Source organism: Rutilus rutilus, assembly GCF_951802725.1.
Source record: "Rutilus rutilus genome assembly, chromosome: 15".
Classification (NCBI taxonomy): Eukaryota; Metazoa; Chordata; class Actinopteri; order Cypriniformes; family Leuciscidae; genus Rutilus; species Rutilus rutilus.
Window position 1 is genome coordinate 23,352,845 of NC_140220.1, and position 21,147 is coordinate 23,373,991.

General features: G+C 37.3%; 4 protein-coding genes across 12 annotated transcripts in view; 2 read left to right on the top strand and 2 right to left on the bottom strand.

Moving 5' to 3' along the window:
* dnm3a (dynamin 3a) overlaps positions 1-2,705 on the top strand; it is a 50,075-nt gene extending 47,370 nt beyond the window's left edge. For 3 of the 5 annotated variants that reach the window (XM_084432487.1, XM_084432486.1, XM_084432488.1), the window contains one exon: positions 2,174-2,705. In XM_084432487.1, the coding sequence (XP_084288613.1) occupies positions 2,174-2,213 (40 nt within the window). In that variant the 3' untranslated portion in view covers positions 2,214-2,705. The remainder of the gene's footprint in view (positions 1-2,173) is intronic. The other 2 variants (XR_014629971.1, XR_014629972.1) reach the window with 1 other exon arrangement.
* An 86-nt stretch (positions 2,706-2,791) lies between these two features.
* Positions 2,792-5,906, bottom strand: pigc (phosphatidylinositol glycan anchor biosynthesis, class C). The gene is made up of 2 exons (XM_084432502.1): positions 5,817-5,906; positions 2,792-4,824 (listed from the first exon to the last, which is right to left on the bottom strand). Exon 2 carries the CDS (start codon positions 4,819-4,821, stop codon positions 3,943-3,945), a length of 879 nt encoding a protein of 292 aa, XP_084288628.1. The 5' UTR covers positions 4,822-4,824; positions 5,817-5,906; the 3' UTR covers positions 2,792-3,942.
* Positions 5,907-7,743: 1,837 nt separating this feature from the next.
* Positions 7,744-16,353, bottom strand: tmed5 (transmembrane p24 trafficking protein 5). The gene is made up of 4 exons (XM_084431806.1): positions 15,874-16,353; positions 14,995-15,092; positions 14,729-14,909; positions 7,744-8,774 (listed from the first exon to the last, which is right to left on the bottom strand). The coding sequence occupies exons 1-4, from the start codon at positions 16,051-16,053 to the stop codon at positions 8,556-8,558; spliced, it is 678 nt and encodes a 225-aa protein (XP_084287932.1). The 5' UTR covers positions 16,054-16,353; the 3' UTR covers positions 7,744-8,555.
* An 808-nt stretch (positions 16,354-17,161) lies between these two features.
* Positions 17,162-21,147, top strand: part of suco (SUN domain containing ossification factor) — a 52,163-nt gene continuing 48,177 nt past the window's right edge. For 3 of the 5 annotated variants that reach the window (XM_084432050.1, XM_084432052.1, XM_084432054.1), the window contains exon 1: positions 17,171-17,442. In XM_084432050.1, coding sequence (XP_084288176.1) covers positions 17,390-17,442 — 53 coding nt within the window. In that variant the 5' untranslated portion in view covers positions 17,171-17,389. Of the gene's footprint in view, positions 17,443-21,147 lie in introns of all 5 variants that reach the window. The other 2 variants (XM_084432051.1, XM_084432053.1) reach the window with 2 other exon arrangements.

Sequence of the window (21,147 nt, forward strand, 5' to 3'; positions counted from 1 at the left end):
GTCAGCTCACAATAATTTGGTCTTTTGGGCCTAATTAAAGGTGATGTGTTACGTTTTCAGTGTTACACTACTTCTATTCCAACATAAGATGCAGAGACAAGTATAAGTAAGTCATTTTTCAGTTGATTTCCCTGAAAAGTCCAACACAGTGGCAGTTTATTTGAGCATCCTCCTGACCAGCACAACACAGCAACATTTACACCAGTCATCACGGCACAACACCAGTCACGTGAATCTGTTTGTCCGACCAATGGTATTATATTTATAGTCTGTCTTGTGATGCTAGAGATCAAACTTCAGCGTTAAGAATCGCAAAAAAATACTCTTATTCAATGGTTTAGAAAATTCACTATAAAAAAAACTCCTTTAAGAAAGACTTTACGATAAGGTTAAATTAGTTAAAGGGGTCATATAATGCTATTTTAAAAGCTCATTATTTTGTTTATTTGGTTTAATAGAATAGGTTAACATTTACGTTAATGTTCAAAAAACATTATTTTTCTTATACTGTAAATTATAGCAGTACCTCTATTACCAGTCTGTCTGAAACGCGCTGATTTCTACAAAGCCCATCCTTTCAAAAAGCCCAGAGTGATCTGATTGGCCAGCTGACCCAGTGCGTTGTGATTGGCCAAACACCTCAATAACATGTCAAATCATTTATGTGGTTCAGATAACAAAATATTTGGAGTTTCTGTTGATTAAACCAATCTCCTTCATTGTATTAACTTTTTTTTTCAATGAACTTAAATTTGAAGACAACCAAGTTACTTACTTTTTAAAGTTAAACCAACAATAATTTTTTATATTGTTAAAATATATTATTGTTTAAAATGTATTTGTGTCCACTACCATTCAAACATTTGAATTTGATTGATTTGAAGTCTCTTAAAGGAGAAAATTTTTTTGTAGTCAATTTTTTGAAAGTAGTCAATTGTCGAGTTCACACGCGTGATCATAGGTACTAAACCTATGCGCGTGAACTCGACAATCGATTACTTTGGACTTCGACCGAAAACAGGATGTAAATACAGGTATTTTCGCTGGCTGAATTATTATCATTTTTATTCATTTCTTTCACATCTACTGCAGTCAGATTCACCGTGTTCACTCTAAATAAACTCACTCACATGGCTGTGCACTTGTAATGACAAATCAAGGATGTTAAAGCAGGTTTAAAACCTGCCCCATTAAAGTCAACAGGGTGCAAATTTTAAAACGAGGATAACACGGTGTAGGCAACACCGATTTTTGTCGTTGTTCTCTGTACTGACAGCACTCCAAATTTACAAAAAAATGGAGTTCTCCTTTAAGCTCACCAACGCTGCATTTATTTGTTTGAAAATACAGTAAAAACAGCAATATTGTGAAATATTATTACAATGTAAAATAACTGTTTTCTATTTTAATATATTTTTAAAATATTATTTATTCCTATGATCAAAGCTGAATTTTCAGCATCATTACTCCAGTCTTTAGTGTCACATGATCCTTCAGAAATCATTCTAATATGATGATTTGATGCTCAAGAAACACACGATCATTATCAATGTTGAAAACAGTTGTGCTGCTTCATATATTTGTGGAAACTGTGATAAAAAACATTTCTGATGAACAGAAAGTTAATTTAGAAATCTTTTGTAATATTATAAATGTCTTAATGTAACCTTAACCTAGATTAATAAATGCTGTAAAAGAAGTGTGAATTGTTTGTTTGTGGTAAGTACATTAGTATTACATTTGAACCTGAATGTAAAGTGTTACCAGAAAAATCTCAAAGCAAGAGTAATCGCTTTTAAGGTTAAAAGGAAAAATTATTGATGTTTTGTTCACAATCATGGTTTTTCCTTTAGAATTCTTTTGTGTTTTTGGTTCTTCAGATTCTTGTGCACGAGTCACAGCTAATCAGCAGAGTTTGGTATTCATTTGTGGCCCGTCTAAAGAAAAATAGTTTTTGTGTTCTTTTCAGTCCTGTTGATGTGATCTGGCCATTTGTGTTCATTTCGCTTTCATTTTCCCCAAACAAAACACACTCGCAGGCAATTGTAAACATATGCAGCAGAGCAGTTTATGGGAGATTGTTGTTGTTTCCATTAGCTGAACTGGCAGAGCTTTGAGCAGTGACCTATGGGAGTCTGTTCTGACAGCTCGGGTTATGTCTAATGTGTTACAGGAGACAGCCACCGGCGGTGCCCACTCAACAGCCACACTGAGACACACATGCCCACCTGCGAGAGCGCCAACAAGATCTGCTTAAAGTTTCATTAAGAAGACTTCACAAAGATTCACATCTTAGACAGTGGAAAACCATCAAAACAGATTCTGGTTTAGGCAAAACTCATCTCCAGATGGTCTTTTTGCAGTATGCTGTCATGCTGCAGAGGTTTGTTCCTGTTCTGTACATATGTTGATGTTTGCAATGTGAGTTTCATTCAGTTCTTTAACGGGCTTAAATAAAAAGGACTTTTGGACTTTGTAAAATACTGCGTGCTTAAGAAGTCCAACACTTTCCTGTAGTTAGTGGACTTTACTAAAGCAAGCATCACTGCTCATAACTAGGGTTAGTGAACCAACCCCTAAGCCAACGTTTAAAACTTGAGCGTGTCATTTCTGACACCATTTGTGGTACAGACATGATTTGTATCTCAATTCATGCAGCTTGTAAAGGATCCACCCACAATAACCGCGTTGCTCTCGTTTTCTTCAAAAATGTGAAAAAACAAACATTAGTTTAGTCTAGTTTAGAACATTCGAACTTACAAGAAGTTCTCATAGATTTTGCACAGAATGCTTTAATTTGACAACTTTATTGCAATGTCACATATAAAAGCTCTTATTCTGTCAGTTATAAAGGATACTTAAGAAAAGCCAACAAAGGCTTATTACTGTATGTTCTTTCAGTTGAACACTGGCAGAAATGTTTTGCTGACTGCTGCTGTGCTGTTCCAGATGAACAAAGAATGAACGCTGCAGCAAAGCCTGGGACTGATAGAGGACTGACATCTTGTGGTCAACAGTTTGTCCACAACAGTTTCAACAATTGTAAATGGATTTTCTATTACCTCCATTCAAATAAATCAATACATTATATTTCAATTATAGCATTTTTAAAACCATTTAAACATTGTATTTTATTAACAATTTGGCAACATATTATAAATACTGTTAAAAAAAACCTCCCTTCTCCCATATATACCATTTGACTGAATATCACAAAACATGTCAGGATCAAACACCAAAATTATATATTTTTGCTTATAAAAAGTAAGATTTCTAAATCTATTTATAGGACCATTAAGATTTTTTATCCTAAGAATGGGCATAACATGCATAAAATGCCACCACAACTCCTTGTAAATCCTATAAGTGTGCATAGGAATAAATAGAAGAACACAGCTATAGCTTGCAAATCATGTTTTAATGCAGCATTTCGTTCGTGCAATCTTCACCCGGCACCAAAACAATGATGAAAGTCACATGACCGAAACGTTGCATTAAAATACAATTTGCGAGCTATAGCAGCGTGCGGGAATTATCTATTCGTGTTAGACTTTAAGTAAAACATAAATTCATATTTGATTTTTCTTTTCAAGTCGGTGCTAAATGTGACCTGGATATGTTTTAATGAGGTTCAGTCATTTAATAGTTAAGTTTTATATTGGCAAAATGAGATGTAATTTCTCAATAACAGTTCTTCATCCCTGAGCTTAAAGGGACAGTTCGCCCACAAACAAAAATTCCTCCCTCATGCCAAAACCTGTGTGACTTTTCTTCTGTTGAACATAAAAGATACTCAAAATATCTTATTTTGTGTTCTACAGAAGAAAGTCATACAGGTTTGGATCGACAAGAGAGCGAGTTTTTGGATAAAATATTCCTTTAATCAAAGTGCAAAAGACTCTCAAAAGCATTTAAAACAGTCTTAAAATCCTGTAGACGGTTTCAATTCAGAAATCGGGACAAGTCCTCTCTGATCTCTGCCTCGTCCCAAGGACCGTGGATATTGTCCTTGTGCCTCTGCAGGAGGACTAATAACAGTGGACAGAGTAACGTTAATGTTAACAGCGCCAGAGAGAGAAGAAGTGCCCCCTCGGGCCACAGGCTTCCCAGACCCCCGACTCCAGCCAGACACACCAGCACCGCTGCCCACGGGAAGCTCCACTCCGCCTTGTCCCGCATGCGGTGCAGCAGACAGGGCCAGAGAGCGAACACCAGGAGGGCACAGCTCAGCATGGTGAAGGTATGCAGGGCGCCAGGCAGCCGGGACGCCAGGCACACCGACCCGAAAAGAGCCGCGTTGAGGGAAAGACTGCCCGGCGGACTGGGCTGAGCGTACGGGAAAGACACCAAGTGAGCCAGGAGCATCACGGCTGACATGGCGTACACCGTATCTGTACTAACCGACTCGGTCAAAGTCTTTAAAACGGGTGAGAACCCAAAGGTAAATGCCAGGAAGATAGTGGCGCTCTGCAGGTCGGCCAATCGCGTGCGCTCCCGAACACAAGCGCCTCCCAGGATCTCGTAGAGGCCGTAGCCCAGCAGAGCACAGCCCAGACAGACCCACAACACTAGGGATGGCTCCAGGTCTCCCTGCTCCATGTAAGACCATAATGTGAGGAAGACAGCCACGCAGGACACCTGCTGCGCGATGAGCCCCGTCTCACGCACTACTGCCCAGTAACGGTACTGATGGACTCGGATGTTGCGCCGCAGCTCCTCCAGAAAACGCCGGTCCACGTAATTGTCTGGGAAAGGCTGGCGTTCATACAGCACTTTACGCCACGGGACTGCAGGAGCTCCAGGACCACTGTCTGCCCCCATCGCCTGTCAAAACGGACCACACACAACCCCTCGTCACTACATACTGTACATCTATCAGGGTAAAGACAGCGAGGAACTATATTTGTTGGACTTAAAGCTGTTGTCTGATCAATATGAAAACATATACTAGATATATACTACATATATATGATACATGACTATTACTATACAAGTTTATTCAAATAAAAAACAGGCCATATCATTGTTAAACACATTGTTTTAATATATATTTAAGACTTTGCAATATATTAAAGGCTTTAAAATAATACTAAAATATGTAAAAGCAATTTATAACAATAAAGATAAAAAACAAATCAAACTTGAGAAGAGTTACATATTGCAAGTAATTTAGAGTTTTTAGGAATTCCTTTTTCAGCTGCTTTAATGAGTGAAATAAACTTTTCAAATAATTGTTAAATGCCACAAATAAATGTAAGAAATCAACAATTTTGTAAATAAAACGTACGTATTTATAAATCAAAAAATAAATTAGGTAATAAAGTATTATTGCCTACTGTAAAATCATATTATTATTAAACACACACACACACACACACACACACACAATCAACCTCTTTGTTCGGCTCTAGACTAAATAAATACCAAAATATATAAAAGCAAATTATAACAAATAAAACTAAACTTTTAGCGTTTAGGCATTCCTTTTTATCAGCTTCTTTAAGGATTGAAATAAAATGTTCAAATAATTTTTTAAATGCCACAAAACCTGGAGCAACACTAACAAATATCCAACTGCGTTAATAAAACTGACTTACAATCAAAATATTATTGAAGTTACGCAAAAATTAAACCTCTTTGTTCGTCTTTACTCTGCGTGAGACCACAGTCTATGCGTGAGACTGACAGCTTCCCACGTCAATCTGAATCTTATCAACAACAGATTCGACTTACAGCCATCATACAACAGCTAACGCTAATATGTAATTCATAGCGAACATATACTTGATAAAATGAAAATAATTGTAATATCTTACAGAATCAGCAGGATTTTCTCTCTTGACCCACTGCTGTCATGACATCGCACACCCGGAAGTGACGAACCACAAAAACAAAAGACCGCTGGTAGTGTTCGCTGAAGAGCGCCACCTGCAGGCCTCGTTTACTCACATCCTCCAACTGTCTTCTTGAAAGGATGTTTTATTCATTCTCACACTTGTAATCAGTGTGAAATGGCCAGTCGTTCAATCACACAGAACAAATGGACTTTTAGAGCATTTATTTATCACGAGGGGATCATTGTATTGGGGGTCCTTATCATCAAAAAGTTTGAAAACCCTTGAATCAGGCGGTTGCGGGGAAAGATAATTCATATTTTTCATATTTTGTTTTAACGTTAACAATACGTAAAATAAATGTTATAATGTGAATAAGTATTGATAATATTTTAATAATAGAGTCTTTAAAGGCCCTAATACATGTTCAAAATATTTTATACATACTGCACTATAATTTATAGCAGACTCACTGTAGACCATTTCGGTGAGTTTAAATGGGTTATTAATATAACAATTCATTAGCATAATTTAATTACAATTCAAATCGTACTTGAGTTGAACGTACGTGTCTATGATCTATGATCAATCTATGTAAGAAAAAAAACTTACATATCATCTTTTTTTCTTTTTTCAGATAATGTTATAAAAAATAAAAAAAAACTATCAAATTCCTTTAGATATTCCTTTGGATATAAATATAGCTGAAAATTGCCAGCTTTGCAGCTCTACAAGCAGCCAGCAGGTGGCGAAATAACATTAGAAATTCATTACTGAAAGTCGAAAAGGTTTTCTGCGAAACCGTGCTCAAAAACAAGCATGTTTCCAATAGTCAAACATAAATTCACATAATTAATTAGGCCGTTTTATTCAACCAGGAAGTATAAATGTTGAACTGGTCATTAGTATATAAACTAAAAAGCAGTCCAACTATGATAACCCCAGAAATAAAGCCAGAAGATAGTTTAATTCAAGCAAAAGAAGAGCAGTAAACTTCATTTATTAGTACCGTGAGACTGAGCAAATCCCCACAGGACCAGTGACTCTCAGCGGAAGATGGCTCAAGCGTCACTAGACAAGTGTTTCTGCACTGAGACAACACAATAGCCATTAAAATACTGTTTTAAATCAAACACATTCACCAAGGAAGAGAAACTTCATACCATTTTCGAGAAAAAATAAATAAATAATTTCGTATAACCATGAACGAATACATGCGATTGCACACATAATTTCCATAAAAGTTCAAAAGTGTGTTTTTAAGGTGAAAATAATTTTATTTTACAATTATCATCAACTATTAATTCATAAATATCATTACGGTTTAAAGAGTGTCACCACGTGACATTTCACAACCTGAACTAACGTTATAAAAAGGTCATATTATCAAATATTCTTGACCTTGACATACAGTCAGGAGAGTCTAGTAGTCCTCTCAATGACATCATTTATTGTTTTATGTTTTTTTCCTGCAAATTGGTCACATTACATGATTTTTATATATATATATTTTTCAGTGAATACATTTATTTAAATAAAAAAATAAATAAAAAAAAGATTATGCAAAACTACTCAAAGGGATAGTTCACCCAAAATTTTTAATGATCTCATCATTTACACACCCTCAAGTGTTTCCAAACCTGTATGAATTTCTTTCATCTGCTGAACACAAAAGAAGATATTTTGAATGTCCGCCACACAGTTGATGGACCCCATTCACTTCCATAGTATTTTTTTTCCCCTACTATGGAAGTCAATGGCTACTGTCAACTGTCTGGTTACCGACATTCTTCAAAATATCTTCTTTTGTGTTCAACAACTTGAGGTTGAGCAAATGATGACAATTAAAATTTTTGGGTGAACTATCCCTTTAAGGTTTTCTTTTCGAGAATTTCATTCTTTTAATGTGGCCTTTTTCTTCATTATGACATCAGGACAGTTTTTTCACTTTGACAAAGAAAAAAAAAAAGAGGTGTATTCAAGCCGTTGTATGAATTGCATTTTTAATGTATGTTGCAATAAATTAATGGACCTGGACAAAACAATTAGCGCCATTAAAATGTGTTAATAAGAAGAAGGTCACTGCATCTGTGTATTGGGTGTGTCTAAATTCACATGATTATCAGTAACAGATGGGTAAAGCAAACATGGGCATAGGTGTGCCCATGGGTAACATGAAAAAGCATTTAAAACAATCGGACATTAATACGGCTCATGAACGCTTTACAATGGTTTAATTTAAAAATACGTAGCTATTTTTTTTACAAAAATATGAAACCTGCTGCATATCAGTGTATCCTTATCAGTGCCTGGAAGATTTCAGTAACTACCCCGTGATACAGTGAACTATAAAACATGGTGCCATACAAAAACACAAAACTATTAGTTCTCGGGTAGTCTAAGAACACATTTTTAAAACATAAAACATCATGAAGTCATGTTCCTGGTAAGATCTGTCACATAGCAGCAGTTTAGAGATCAACTTCAATCTCTCATTTTATCGGCTGTGTCAAGCAGAAAATGATTGTCTTCACCGCAACAAGGCAAGAGGGATAAAAGAGTGGAGGAGGAGAGACTCCAGCTATCATCAGTCCAAGGACACTTTGATGGGACGAAACGGAGGATGGAGATTAATATTAAGGGAGAGAGAGAGAGAGAGAGAGAGAGCGATAGATCGAGGTGCGCCTGTGTGTTTCCAGTCAGTAGCAGCAGCAGTGGAGGCTATGTGTTTATTTTCCTGTTGTCATTGAAGAGGCTGCGCAGCAAGTAGACCTGTATGCCAGATACGATCACCATGAGGAAAAGGTTGGTGCACGACCACATGTTGACTCGATCGTAGTTGCTCTCTTGCAGGTTTCGGTCACGGGCTTCAAATGCTCTCAGCAATGTCTGGATCTGAAGACTCTTTCCCAGTCGAGATTTCACGCTGTTAATGGTGTCCTGCAAACAAAGACACACTCAAAATGTGAATCTTACATAACATGCACTAACCTTCAAAAGTTTGAGGTTGGTAAGACCTCCTTCCCGAGAGCTTACTCTGCTCTGATTGGTCAAATGGCCCGATCTGTTGTGATTGGTCTATAGCTTACAGCACGTGTCAGAAACAAAATGCCCTATTACCATATCTGAATTTCAGCGCTTGATACACAGTGATACAAACAGTAATGATGGGGTCAGTTTTATTCCAGCATGATACCTCATCCTTCTGAAGAGCATCTAAGTGGATTCCCAGCGCTGAAAACAGCGTCTTCTCAACATGTCGACAACATGAGCCAAATTCTTCCAGGCCTCAGCTACGACTACAGTGTTTGAGGGTCAAAGTAGACGTTGTTCGTCTGCTAACCAATGAAGACCACAGGCTGGTATTGTGCAAATTTGTTACAAACCCACATAGGTTTGAGAAGGAAGACAGACTGGAATTACTGACAACTTGTTTCAGGCAGTTCAGATTCGGTTCTTTCTTTTGGGAGACAATAATTGTTTATTGTGCGCTTTGATCTTTGAAATTTTGCAGACCTTTTACATTCACAAACAGCTATATTACGCTTTTTCGGATATTACCTTTCATACAAGGTAATATCCGAAAAAACGTAATAGGGGCACTTTAATGTTTCTTATGTTCAACTAGGCTAAATTATCACAATTTAATATAACTGTTTTCTAATTTCATGTTTTAAAAATATAATTAATTCCTGTGATGGCAAATCTGAATTCTAGTCAAGTCTTCAGTGTCACATGATCCTTCAGAAATCATTCTAATATGATGATTTGCCGCTCAAGAAACATTTATTAGGGGCCAAGCACCGAAGGTGCGGAGGCACCTATTGTATCTGTTCCCGTTCTTCTTATTATTATTATTCTGCTTCCGCTCTGGGAGTCTATGGCAGCCCATAGAACCGATTGCGGGAAAGTTGTTTTGTTTTGACATTCTGATAGAGGACCATCCCAACATTAAATACACCAATTTTGGTGTGTCTAAGTCATTCCCTCTAGCGCCACCACCTGTCCAAAGTTTCACTATTGTTTTGCTAATAACTTTTGAACCGTAAGGCCAATCAACAAAATTCTTTTTTCCCCTGATTCCTGAGCTCATGCCGATTCGACTGCACCCTATGACGTCATTTTCAGTCATAAAACATGGCCGCCATTTTGAATTTTCCAAAAAAGCTACTTTTTCGAACTCGTCCTAGACGGTTTGTCCGATTTGCATCTTCTTCAGGCATTGCTGACAAAAAGTTATTAAAAGAAAGTTGATTCGTCAAACCGTTTTTGATAAACGCTCGAACAAATTTTAGGTAGCGCTTGCAAAAACAGTTATAAGGCTGTATCTCCGCAACGGTTTATCGTATTCAGACCAAACTTGGTACATGTCATCACAAGCATGACCTGAGGCTACATGCTGCGTTTCGGCGCAGCGCCACCTACTGGTCCGGAGATATGAAAAATGTCTATTTTTGCTTATAACTTTTGAACAGTTTGTCCAAAAATCATAAAATTGATCTCGTTAGATTCAGGGCAACATGCCGAGTCGACTGATATCAAATTTTACCATATCGGCCATTGTGGCTGTCGGCCATTTTGAATTTTGTGCTAAAATGCTGTATTTTAACAACGCATGAACGGATTGTTACGAATCTTGGCATGGGTCATCAGCACGATGCCCTGAAGGAGCCTGAGAAGTTTCGAAACAGCGCCACCTAGTGGTGAATTTTTTTTTCCAAATGCTTATAACTTTGGTTTTGGTCGACTTATTTTCACGAAACTCATGTCATTAGACTCCTGAATCGTTGCCGAGTCCTACGATACCAAACATGCTAGGTTTTGCCTTATGGTTTGTGTAGCGTTGTGATTTAGCGCTTAAAAAACATTTGGCTATATCTTTGAAACCGCTAGTCCGATCGAGACGAAACCACCGTCAGAAGTTTGGAAACATAGGTCGGTAGCTAAACGCCAATGCCCATATGCGAAAATATTGATGTTTAGGGGTAGTAATTTCCAATCAAAGTCATGTGTCAGTCATTTTTTTCGTGTTTTTTCATATAAATGTCTATAACTCCGACGCGAATTGAGATATTTTCACCAAAATTGACACACATATGTATGGGCTCACTCTGAGGACATGTAAAAAAAATGGTTTGACTGAGCCTCTTGGTGGCGCTATAATAGAACAAAACATGAAATTCCCATAGACTTCAATACAGTTTTGTGAAATAAAATGCTATACTAAACAAATGCATTGGTTTAATATTATGAAACTCAGTATGTGCCATCAGCACCATACCCTGAAGGTACCCAAAATATTTCGAGACAGCGCCACCTTGTGGTCAAAAGTTATAACAAAATTTACAAAAAGGCTAATTACTTTTGATAACATCTGCCTTTTGAAATGCCATTGGTCTTCTTACATTCCTTGGGTCAAGCCGAGAACATAGATACCAAGTTTTCCTTATTTGGCCTATTTTCCTGTGCGCCATCTTGATTTTTATTCAAAACCTACTTTTTCGAACTCCTCCTACACCGTTTGTCCGATTTTCTCCAAAATCGAATCGTATCATCTCCAGACCGTGCCGACTAAAAGTTATTGATTTCGTGTCGATTGACGAAACCGTTTTCGTATACCGCAGCAGCAAATTTGAGGCATGATGCCAAAGGCACTATTCAGGCTTTATCTCTGCAATGCCTTGACATATTGACACCAAACTTTGTATGTGTCATTGTCACTTCACTCCGACCGCATCACATCAGGTTTGTAACTGCGCCACCTATTGGTTGAAAGTGATAATCCATTAAATCATATTTTTATTTACTGTTTCTATGATTTTTCAGACATTTGGCCTAAAATACTCTTTAATGTCTTTAATTGCTCATTGTTGCAGTTGGTCTGACACTTTCAGCAATGTTGGCATGTCTTGTCATCTGATTGTGCTTGGCCCCGGTAATGGCTGCTTGCAGCTATATTTATTATTATTATTATAAAATGTTCAAAACAGCTGCTTCATATTTTGGGAAACTGATATTTTTTTCAGGATTCTTTGATAAATAGAAAGTTCAAGAGAACAGCATTTATTTGAGATAGACCCCTTTTGTAACCTTATAAATTCAGAGTAGTGCTGCACGATTAATTATATCGCAATCGGATGTCAAGCCTAAGCGATTATATGACGCAAAATGCTGCGATTTTATATTAAATAAACAAATTAGCGCTGTTAGCGCAATTAACGCAGCATCTGTTAATTTTTGGCATCTTTTGGCTAGTGTTACATGATCCCGCTCTTATTCATGCAAATACTTTTAAACCATTCATGCGCGATAAGACAAAAAAGAATGCGCTGCCTGTGAATGTCCTGACTGTGACACACAGAAAGACTCGCGCTAATATCGTGCGTGCGCACAAAACAGCATGCCAGAATACAGTTCTCTTCCGAGCTTGAACATACAATAACACACACAATTATGCCAAAATGTCTTTTTGTCGAGTATCTTCATAACATAAGAGTAGTCTTATGATGAACGTGAAGAGTTATGACTCGTGAGAGAATGAGGCGTGTGAGATCCGCGTCTCTGACAGCGGCGGCTGGTCTTAAAGGGACAGTACACAGTAGCCACTAATTATATCTGTCGCTAAAGTTAATCAAAGAACAAAGGGAACAGAGAAAAACACTCACTGCTCTTGATTAAAGAACTTTTTTCTTTAGGCTGATTATCACTAATCTGTGTGTGCATTTATTTTCCTTGAGAACCAAGCAAGTTAACTCATGAAACCATTTGTTTATTATATCGCATATCGCAATTATCGCAATATGACATTTTCCCCAAATCGTGCAGCCCTAGTTCAGAGTGTCTCTGTGTATTTTGGAGGACGAAGAGTAGAAAATAGTGTTTTTCATCAGTATTCTCAACAATTAAACCTCAGATAACTTTATTACGTCTTCAGGGTTCAAAGAAAAATAACCAACAGCCGAGACATAAAGAGTCCCACACAAAGGTCTAAGGAGAAATAGAGTCGATAAAATCTCTGCTATGAAACAATGGCAGGTAAACAAAGTAAACTCAAACACTTTGACCCAATAGGAACACACAATTTCCTGCACAGATGTGATTTTAATTAGAAAACTTCCTGTTGCTTCCTGAAATGGCTTGTTAACATAGAATCAGTTTATATACACTACTTTCAAGAAAAACAGCAAAGTACTTGCACTTGTTAATATTAGCTAGTGGCCTCTGGTGCTTCTCATCCTTGTGAGGTTACGTCACACGTCTTCCCTCCCAGCACTAAGGTACTATTAAAACTTATTGGAAAAATACTCTGTATTAAAAAAATCTTTATATTAGCTGGCTTTCTGTTAATAAAATGCAGTGATTGACAGTCGTCTGTGGTCTCCCAGTATCTTATTATCTTATAATTTATACCAAAACAAGATAATATATATGCATTAATTTTCCGAAAACATTTTTGTTTTGTCTTACATTTCATAATGAACTCAGACAAGCTCAGTGCGACACGTTTTCCGTCAGCTCTTTTTCGTGAATTGGAATGGGTGCAAAGGATTGTGGGTAACTGGAGGACATGAAGGATACACTTGATGCATCCTTCACAATGAGCTGAATGAAGGACACAAAACGAAGGCTGCCTTTTAAAGAATCCTTCAAACTGACGAGACGGCCTTCGGTGGCGCTTGATGGCATGGCAGCCGAGGTATGCAGCCTTACTAGGACGCAGCCTTCCGTTTGAGAAGCACATAATCATGTCATTCATGACACAATGTGTCAGGGTCACATTGACACCACCTGTGGCTGCACTGCATGCTGGTAGTTGGCATGCCTTGTCTGGTTATCTACATTGCTTCCGTTCAAACAAATGTTACCTTTAACAGACAGAGCGACTACTGGCATATGGTCAGTGAAACCGGAGTATTCAAGCCCAAATAATAATGGCTGTGAATAGGAAATAATTTTTTGGGGGATTTAACCACACTTGTTAGTGCATTCCAAGAATGTCTGTGACACATTCATTAACTGAATAATATTTCATGTTCAATTCCTGCTAATCCACATTCCATGACAACAGTTTGGGGTTACCACGCCTTTTGACTAATGAATTCAGTTTATATTTCCTGCTGATCCAAACTACTGCTTACAGATTGTTCAAAACATTTTATAAAGACTGCCCTGACAAAGACCAATTTCTAGCTAAATATTGTAGGTTGAGCATAACTACAAAAATTATTTTACTTATATAATTTTTTTTAAAGATTTTATTAAACTCTTTTCCAGAGAGGTAAAGATTTATTGATGTGTCTGGTATTTTCCATGAGCATGAGAACCCTGACAGTTTTACAAATATTACAAGCTAAATTATATACTGTTCAAAAGTTTAGGGTCAGTAAGATTTTTTTGAAAGAAGTCTTTTATTCTCAGCAAGGCTGCATTTATTTGATAAGAAATAGTAATATTGAGAAATATTATTTTAATTTTAAAATATTTTTTTTCTATTTTAATATATTTTAAAATTTAATTTATTCCTGTGATCAACGCTGAATTTTCATCATCATTACAGTCTTCAGTGTCACATGATCCTTCAGAAATCATTCTAATATGATGATTTGATGCTCAAGAAACATTTATTATTATTATCATCAAAGTAACTGTGCTACCACAAATATTTTTGTGGAAACTGTGGTAAATTTTTAGTTCTTCTTAAAGAACAGTGTTTATTATAAATTAGTTTTGATCAATTTCATGCATTCTTGCTGAATAAAATTATTAATTGAAATAATTAATTTGTGTGTATATATATATATATATATATAAAGTACTAACCCCAAACTTTTGACCAACATCGAGACCCTCTCGTTTAAAAAAAAAAAAATGTTTGTTTGGCACGTCATTCTTACCATGATATCCTCGAGCTTCATATCCAGAAGATCTGCTCCCTGAACGTAGGCTTTCCAGTCCTCCGATTCCTCGCCGTCACCCATATTGTCCAAAATCAACTCAAAGAAGATGACTTTCTCAGAAACAGCACTGAATGTGTTATCAAAGCAGAACATGTAGTCTCCCTCTTCTGTTTCCACTCTGACACACAAAAAGCAAAAGCACGGTTAATCGAGCAGTAGAACGTCAAGCATATGACTAAACTGTGATTGGAGGTAAAACTTACGTATGAACCCCATCAGATTTTCTGTAGTCGGAGGCTACGACGTGACCGCTGGGCGAGTGCAAGTGGAAGTCCACATCTAGACTGGCTCCATCTAGAACCTACACAAAGACACATAGATTTTCATCAATGATGAGTCAACATAAGGATCTGCTGATTCTGCCCTCACAACATGAAGGTTTGAGCCTACCATGGGCAAGTTACAGAATCAATACGTCCTTTCGGTACTTTTCCTTCTCCAAAAATGACCTTTAGCTCCATTGTCACTTCTCCAACTTCTGTATTGTGTCACAACTTCAAGTCCAATTTTCATAATGCAGCATACTTTATTGCATTAGATCATGTTTGAAAGAGAATGTTTTGCAACCAGCTATATAGCTATATATATATATGGTTTAGAATAGTTTAGAATAATAAAATTTTATTTTGCTGTACTAAAAAGTATATTCACTCACTATTACTTCAACTGTTTAAATTAATAAAAAACTTTAGTTCTGTTATTTTAATTTAATTGTCACATAATGTTGCCTCCAAACTTTAAAGGTTACGATGCTTTAAATTCAAAATGGCTTTCTAAAACATTAAGAAATCTCTTGACTTTAAAGTTACCTTGATATTTTTGTGAGACTTTAAGCTGTTCTGTTTTGTTGATGAATACAACAATTACACCTATATATAAAAAATGTCTCTCTTTATTATCCTGGAGACCCTTATTTGTCATTGACGCACTATATCTAATATCCACTCATATCTATTTTACACTACTTTATTGATACCATATCAAGAATGTGGGCAGTACCCACAATTTACAGTGTCTTGCAATATGATCAATGTCAGCTTTCCTCAAGCTGAATCAGAATGAGATATTCAGAGGTAACTTACCTGGTACTCGATCTCCAGCGAAGCGTCTTTCTTCATACCCTGGAAGAAGCACTCTTTGCGTCCGGCGGGCAGAGTGAAGGTAAAATCACTGTCCAGAGACTGAGAGAAAGCGCTTATCACAGACACACACAACGATAAACACGCCACACGCACTCTCAACAACTCTATACTCCACCGCATCTTCCTACACTTCTAATACTTTAACAACAACCGATGAAAGTTGTTCTTGTATAAACTTCAGCAGCTGCTCGTGAGTTGGGACAGCTCACCAAACGAGTTGGGAATTCTGTAACTTGAGGACCCCGCCTCATAAAAGTAGAAATGTTTTTAAAAAAAAGTCAAAATCTGCCAGCACAAGTACCTTCTCTTTTAAGATAAATTTAAAAAACAATAAAATTAAGGAAAACGTGTTTTATGAGAATGTATTAAATATTTATACACACGTACAACGTCCGCTGGCATATTACGCGACGCCATGTCATTTTGCATTATGGGAAATGTAGTCTTTTACGTAGAATGTAGTTCTGCTCCACAGTACTTTCTAGTAGTGATGGGAAGTTGGACTAATGTCCGCGAACCGGTTCTTTCGAACAGTTCATTTCAAAGAGACGGTTTTTGTCTTCTTTTTTATTCAGAGTATAATAATTTTATAATTTTTATAATAATAAAAATTATGACGATAATAACACAGTAATTTAATAACAATAAAAGGAGAAAAGGAGAAAATAAAATGCCTGGGGAATATAAAAATACACAAAGACTAAAATTCAAAATAGGTTATATAAAAAAAAAATACATACAAATATGTTGCGGTTTTGTGAATCTCGATTAATCGATTTGGCAGCACTAATTATTTTGAAACATTTACCTAAAATACTGGTGAAGAGCCAAAAGTGTTGCTTCTAAAACTTTCTTTGGGTGGCTGAATTATTAAAACAAAGTTAATGATTTTATATATAAAAAAGAGTTTTGCAGTTATGCGAATTAAAGTGTTTATAAAGTTGAAGAATTGATCCGCGCACACTCATGAGAGATTATTCTCATGTAAACCCCAAAAGAATTGAACATTTAAGCAGTTAAATATAACAAAGTAGCACAATTAATCTCCCACATGAGTGATCTGTCACTGTTTCACATCTCTTATCATTGAGGTGACGCGTCTGATGACAAAACTTCCAACTCAGCTAGACCTCTAGGAGTGGGCGGGGTCAACACAATGCTCGATGCCCATTGGCTGAGGACGGGGCAGCAGGAGCAGAGAATGCTGGGCACCGGAGCAACAGCAGCTTATACGCTCATTACGCAGGCGGAGCCAGTCGGGCAGACAGCGCGTCTCAACGGGGGGTTCAACACAGAAACTAACCAAAGTGTTTGTTCTGTACCGCGAACACACCCCCCTTTACCTTTATACAGTTGTAAACAATTAGCATTATTAGCTAGTCTTGGCCCCTGTCGTCAGTATTAGAGGAGAATAGATAAAAAAAAAAGCGAGGATGTTGGTCCCCGCGGGAAGATAATGAAGAAGCTGCGCGTGTTGTTGCTGTGCGCCGTTTTTGTTCTCCTGTGCTGGTGAGTCAAAATATTATCTTTATTGAAGTTGTATTATAATGCCTCTACCTGTAAAGCTGAGCAATAAAAACACCAATACTTTGACAACGACATCATTTACCACTCTGTCTCTCATGATAGCTTCATGCTAGATGCTAACGTTAGTTGAGTAGCTTCAGATGTAGGATGTATTTATAAGCTTTTTGTCATACGAATTTAAATATTATGAGTCAAATGCTGTTTTCTCACTCATATTTTAATGGAGTTGCTTGCACCTCATTCAGAAATGTGCTGTTGAAAGTAGCACTGGACCACCAGCTGTCCAGTGTGGATGTTTATTGTGGATGTATGTATGTATGTATGGTACACAGTGTACAGAAAACACTCAACGCCCACCGTGCATTTCTAGGCTTCCCACTTATGTATGTGAGCACTTAATAATTTAAGTTATGTTTTATGTGTTTTTTTCCCCTTCAGTTTTAAGGCTTTGTTGAACAGCTTACCGGTGGCTGATATAAAGTGTTGAATTTAGCAGACAGCACTTTTTTTTAAATAGCCATTGTCATTAATTTCGGTAAGTTTTTGTCTGTCAATCTCAGTATGCAGAAACTTGATTGTAGCTGTTTTCTGCTTAGATTGCATTTATTCTAAAGTAATAGGTACTGTCCAATTGGCTGGACTGCTATAGCCTAAATTTGCTCTGACCACAGAAGCAAACTTTTACGTTAGCTTATGATATTTTGAGAATGTTTAATGCATTAAAATATGTGTATATCTATGATAAACTCAGCTTTTCCTGCGCCCACTATATTTGCCAGGCTGATGTGGCATCATCCACGGTGGACAGGTGGTGGATTAGGGTTGGTCATATGTTGACTAAGCACACAGGGTGCTGACGCAGGTCACAGTACATGCCTGGTGTGAGACACAAGAAACAATTGCACCCTAGTGCCTGCCAGCCATCCTATCGGATTGATGATTTTAATAACGGGCTGATATGCGAACTCGCTATTTTCATATCAGCCGATTACACAGCTTGTCTTACTCTCCTTATGCACAACAGTTGATGTCTTAGAATTGTGAGCTGTAAAGATGTTCCAACAATGTAACCTTTTAAATATAGGTAGATTTTTTAAATTGCGAGGTTGGTTGGATGTTTGCCCGTTTCATACCTAATGCCAGTATGAAAAAAACACAGTGAGTTGCATAAGAATTGCACCACATGTGCACAAACTCACAGCTTGAATACCTTGTGTTATTGTTAATTGGCACACTTTGCTAGCTTTGGTTACTTCATTATGGTTTATTGATGTTTGCATGGTTTTCAGAAGCGAGCAACCTGGTTCGAGCGCAAAATCAATGTAAAACAACACGTACACCCATTTTACTTTTGTAATTTGGCATTTTCCCTAAATAGTATATTCAGCAGGAAAAAAGGTTGGCTGGAGATTTATATAATTGATCTGTTTGGGTTGTGAAAAGTGCCCATTACATACAAGAAACATAAGGGCTTTGCAGCGTCATCCGAAAAAGCTAGTTGCTTCAGATTGTGAATACAAACAGTAGTTTCATTTGGAATAGTTTCATTTGGAATAACATGCACAATAGCGGCCTTTGGGAAAGTAAGAGTCTTTGGGAAGTTCAAGTAATTTAAAAACACGTTTCTGCTTCAAATAAGTAATAGATTTGAAAGGCCATCCATAAACAGAAACAAAGCACAGAAACATGGAAGGTGAATTCAGGGCAGGAGGACCAAAAAAAATCAACATCCGTGATTAGAGAATATTTTATGGGAGAGGTGATGTATCTTAGAGCCAGGTAATTTGCATGACCTGTCAAACTATCGTTTTTAGTGCAAAACAGAACGGCATTCACACAGAACGTGGTTTTGTGATTATAAAGACGCAGGTCAAAAGTTGAATTTCTTTTATCTTGAATGTTGCATAGAACGCTGTGCCGTGTGCAAGATGCTGCAAAAGATGCACAACACGAGCGCAACGGTTAAAGACATCCTCTTGTAGCTTGTAACTTTGGCTGGAAACATAGCTAATGAGTCAATAATAGCCTAGATGTTTAGAGGGACATGTGTAGAGGGGGCCAAATAGTAGAGAACCCATGTCTACTATTGCACTAATGTTGTCATCTTTCAGCATTTAGGGTGCAGAATAGACCTTTTGTGTAGTTGCATAATTACAAAAACAGTCAGAACATTCTGTTTCAATTTTTTAACCAAACAGTCGAATTCATGTAAAAAATGGTTCAGCTCTTTACTGCAAAAACTGCATCACAAGGAAAGCTTGCCACTCTTTCCTGTACAAGACAGTTGGTTTAAATGAATTTCCAGTTCAATCTGATTCGCTGTATTTACACTGCATATCTTGTGATCTCTCATTTGAATTATCATATATGTGGTTGTGGGTGGGTGAGCAGAATGGTGTCAGTTTTCCACTTTATGCTCAGGGAATATCTGATCACACATGCCTGGGTTTTCAGTGGCTGATGACTTTCAGTGTTTGAGTTTTGTTTAGTCACATTTGTTTACAATGCAAAAAAGTTCAAATCTTTCTGTTGTATACCGATCAGAGCTGTTTGTGTTTTTCCAGATATACAGTATTTCGTAAAATGAATGTTGGGTGCTGAATGCTTTCGTAAAATGAACTCTACAAACACACTGTTTTAATGGTTGATCTCGACCTACAGTTTGATTTCAGAAAGAAGACAAATGAGAGCACTCCTTACATGTGTGTCTCCTGTCCTGCTCTCTTTAGTCTTTATGTCGGCACATCATCGATAATTGTTTTCAACGTTCACTGGAATGACAGCCGATAAACAGTGAGGGTAAAAAAAAAATCTGAAAGAGAGGGAATAAAGTTAAAATAGTGTGAGAAGCACACAACCTGCAGTTATGGGCAGGACATGGCGCTGCTTTGGCACACATTCAGATCCACAGCCAGAGGCTCTTCTTTACTGCTTACTTTTTCTCTCTTTCTTTTCCTCCTCCTGTCCATTTCCTTCTTTCTTTCTTATAATAGCTGAGAATGTAGCATACTGTTGTGACGTCTTCCTCCACGCCTCCTGCAGCAAAACCAACAGGCTCATATGCAGGCCTTCAATTCTTTGTGAGACATAAACAACTGTCACCTCTCTCAGAAATATTATACTAATAATAACTCATTTTACCTTTAAACAGCATCTTGAAAATGCAATACTCAGAGCTCTCGAAAGTTGCATTGCGAAAAACGATTGACCTCCATGTGAGCTGCGGGGCTTTAAAGGGGATGAATTTAAATACTAATTGGCTTGTTCATTACTAGTCGTGACCCATCCCTTGAGATGTTTGACCTGCTAAACATGTCCCACTCTAAACTTTCACCCATCACCCACCTTGCCTTGGAAACGCCACCCTTTGGTCACTGGGTTCATCTTCTCACTTGGCCTTGAGACCATACAAAGCATGTTTGTGCTTAGGGCTGTTTGTCATGGTGCAAATGAAAAACAAAAAAAAGTTGCATTCATAATATCATTATGTAATTTCCTTTTTGAACTCGGGTGAGATATGAAGCCCAATTTGTTTTAATCTTGTGATAGCGTTTGATAGCCCTCCCCCCCCCCCCCCATTTTAGGCATTTTAAGATTTTATTTTTCTGAATGTGAGCACTGCAGCTCTGCCAAGTAATTTGTCTGGATAAAAACAAACCCTTCTTGGCCCCCATTGTGGGCACTGAC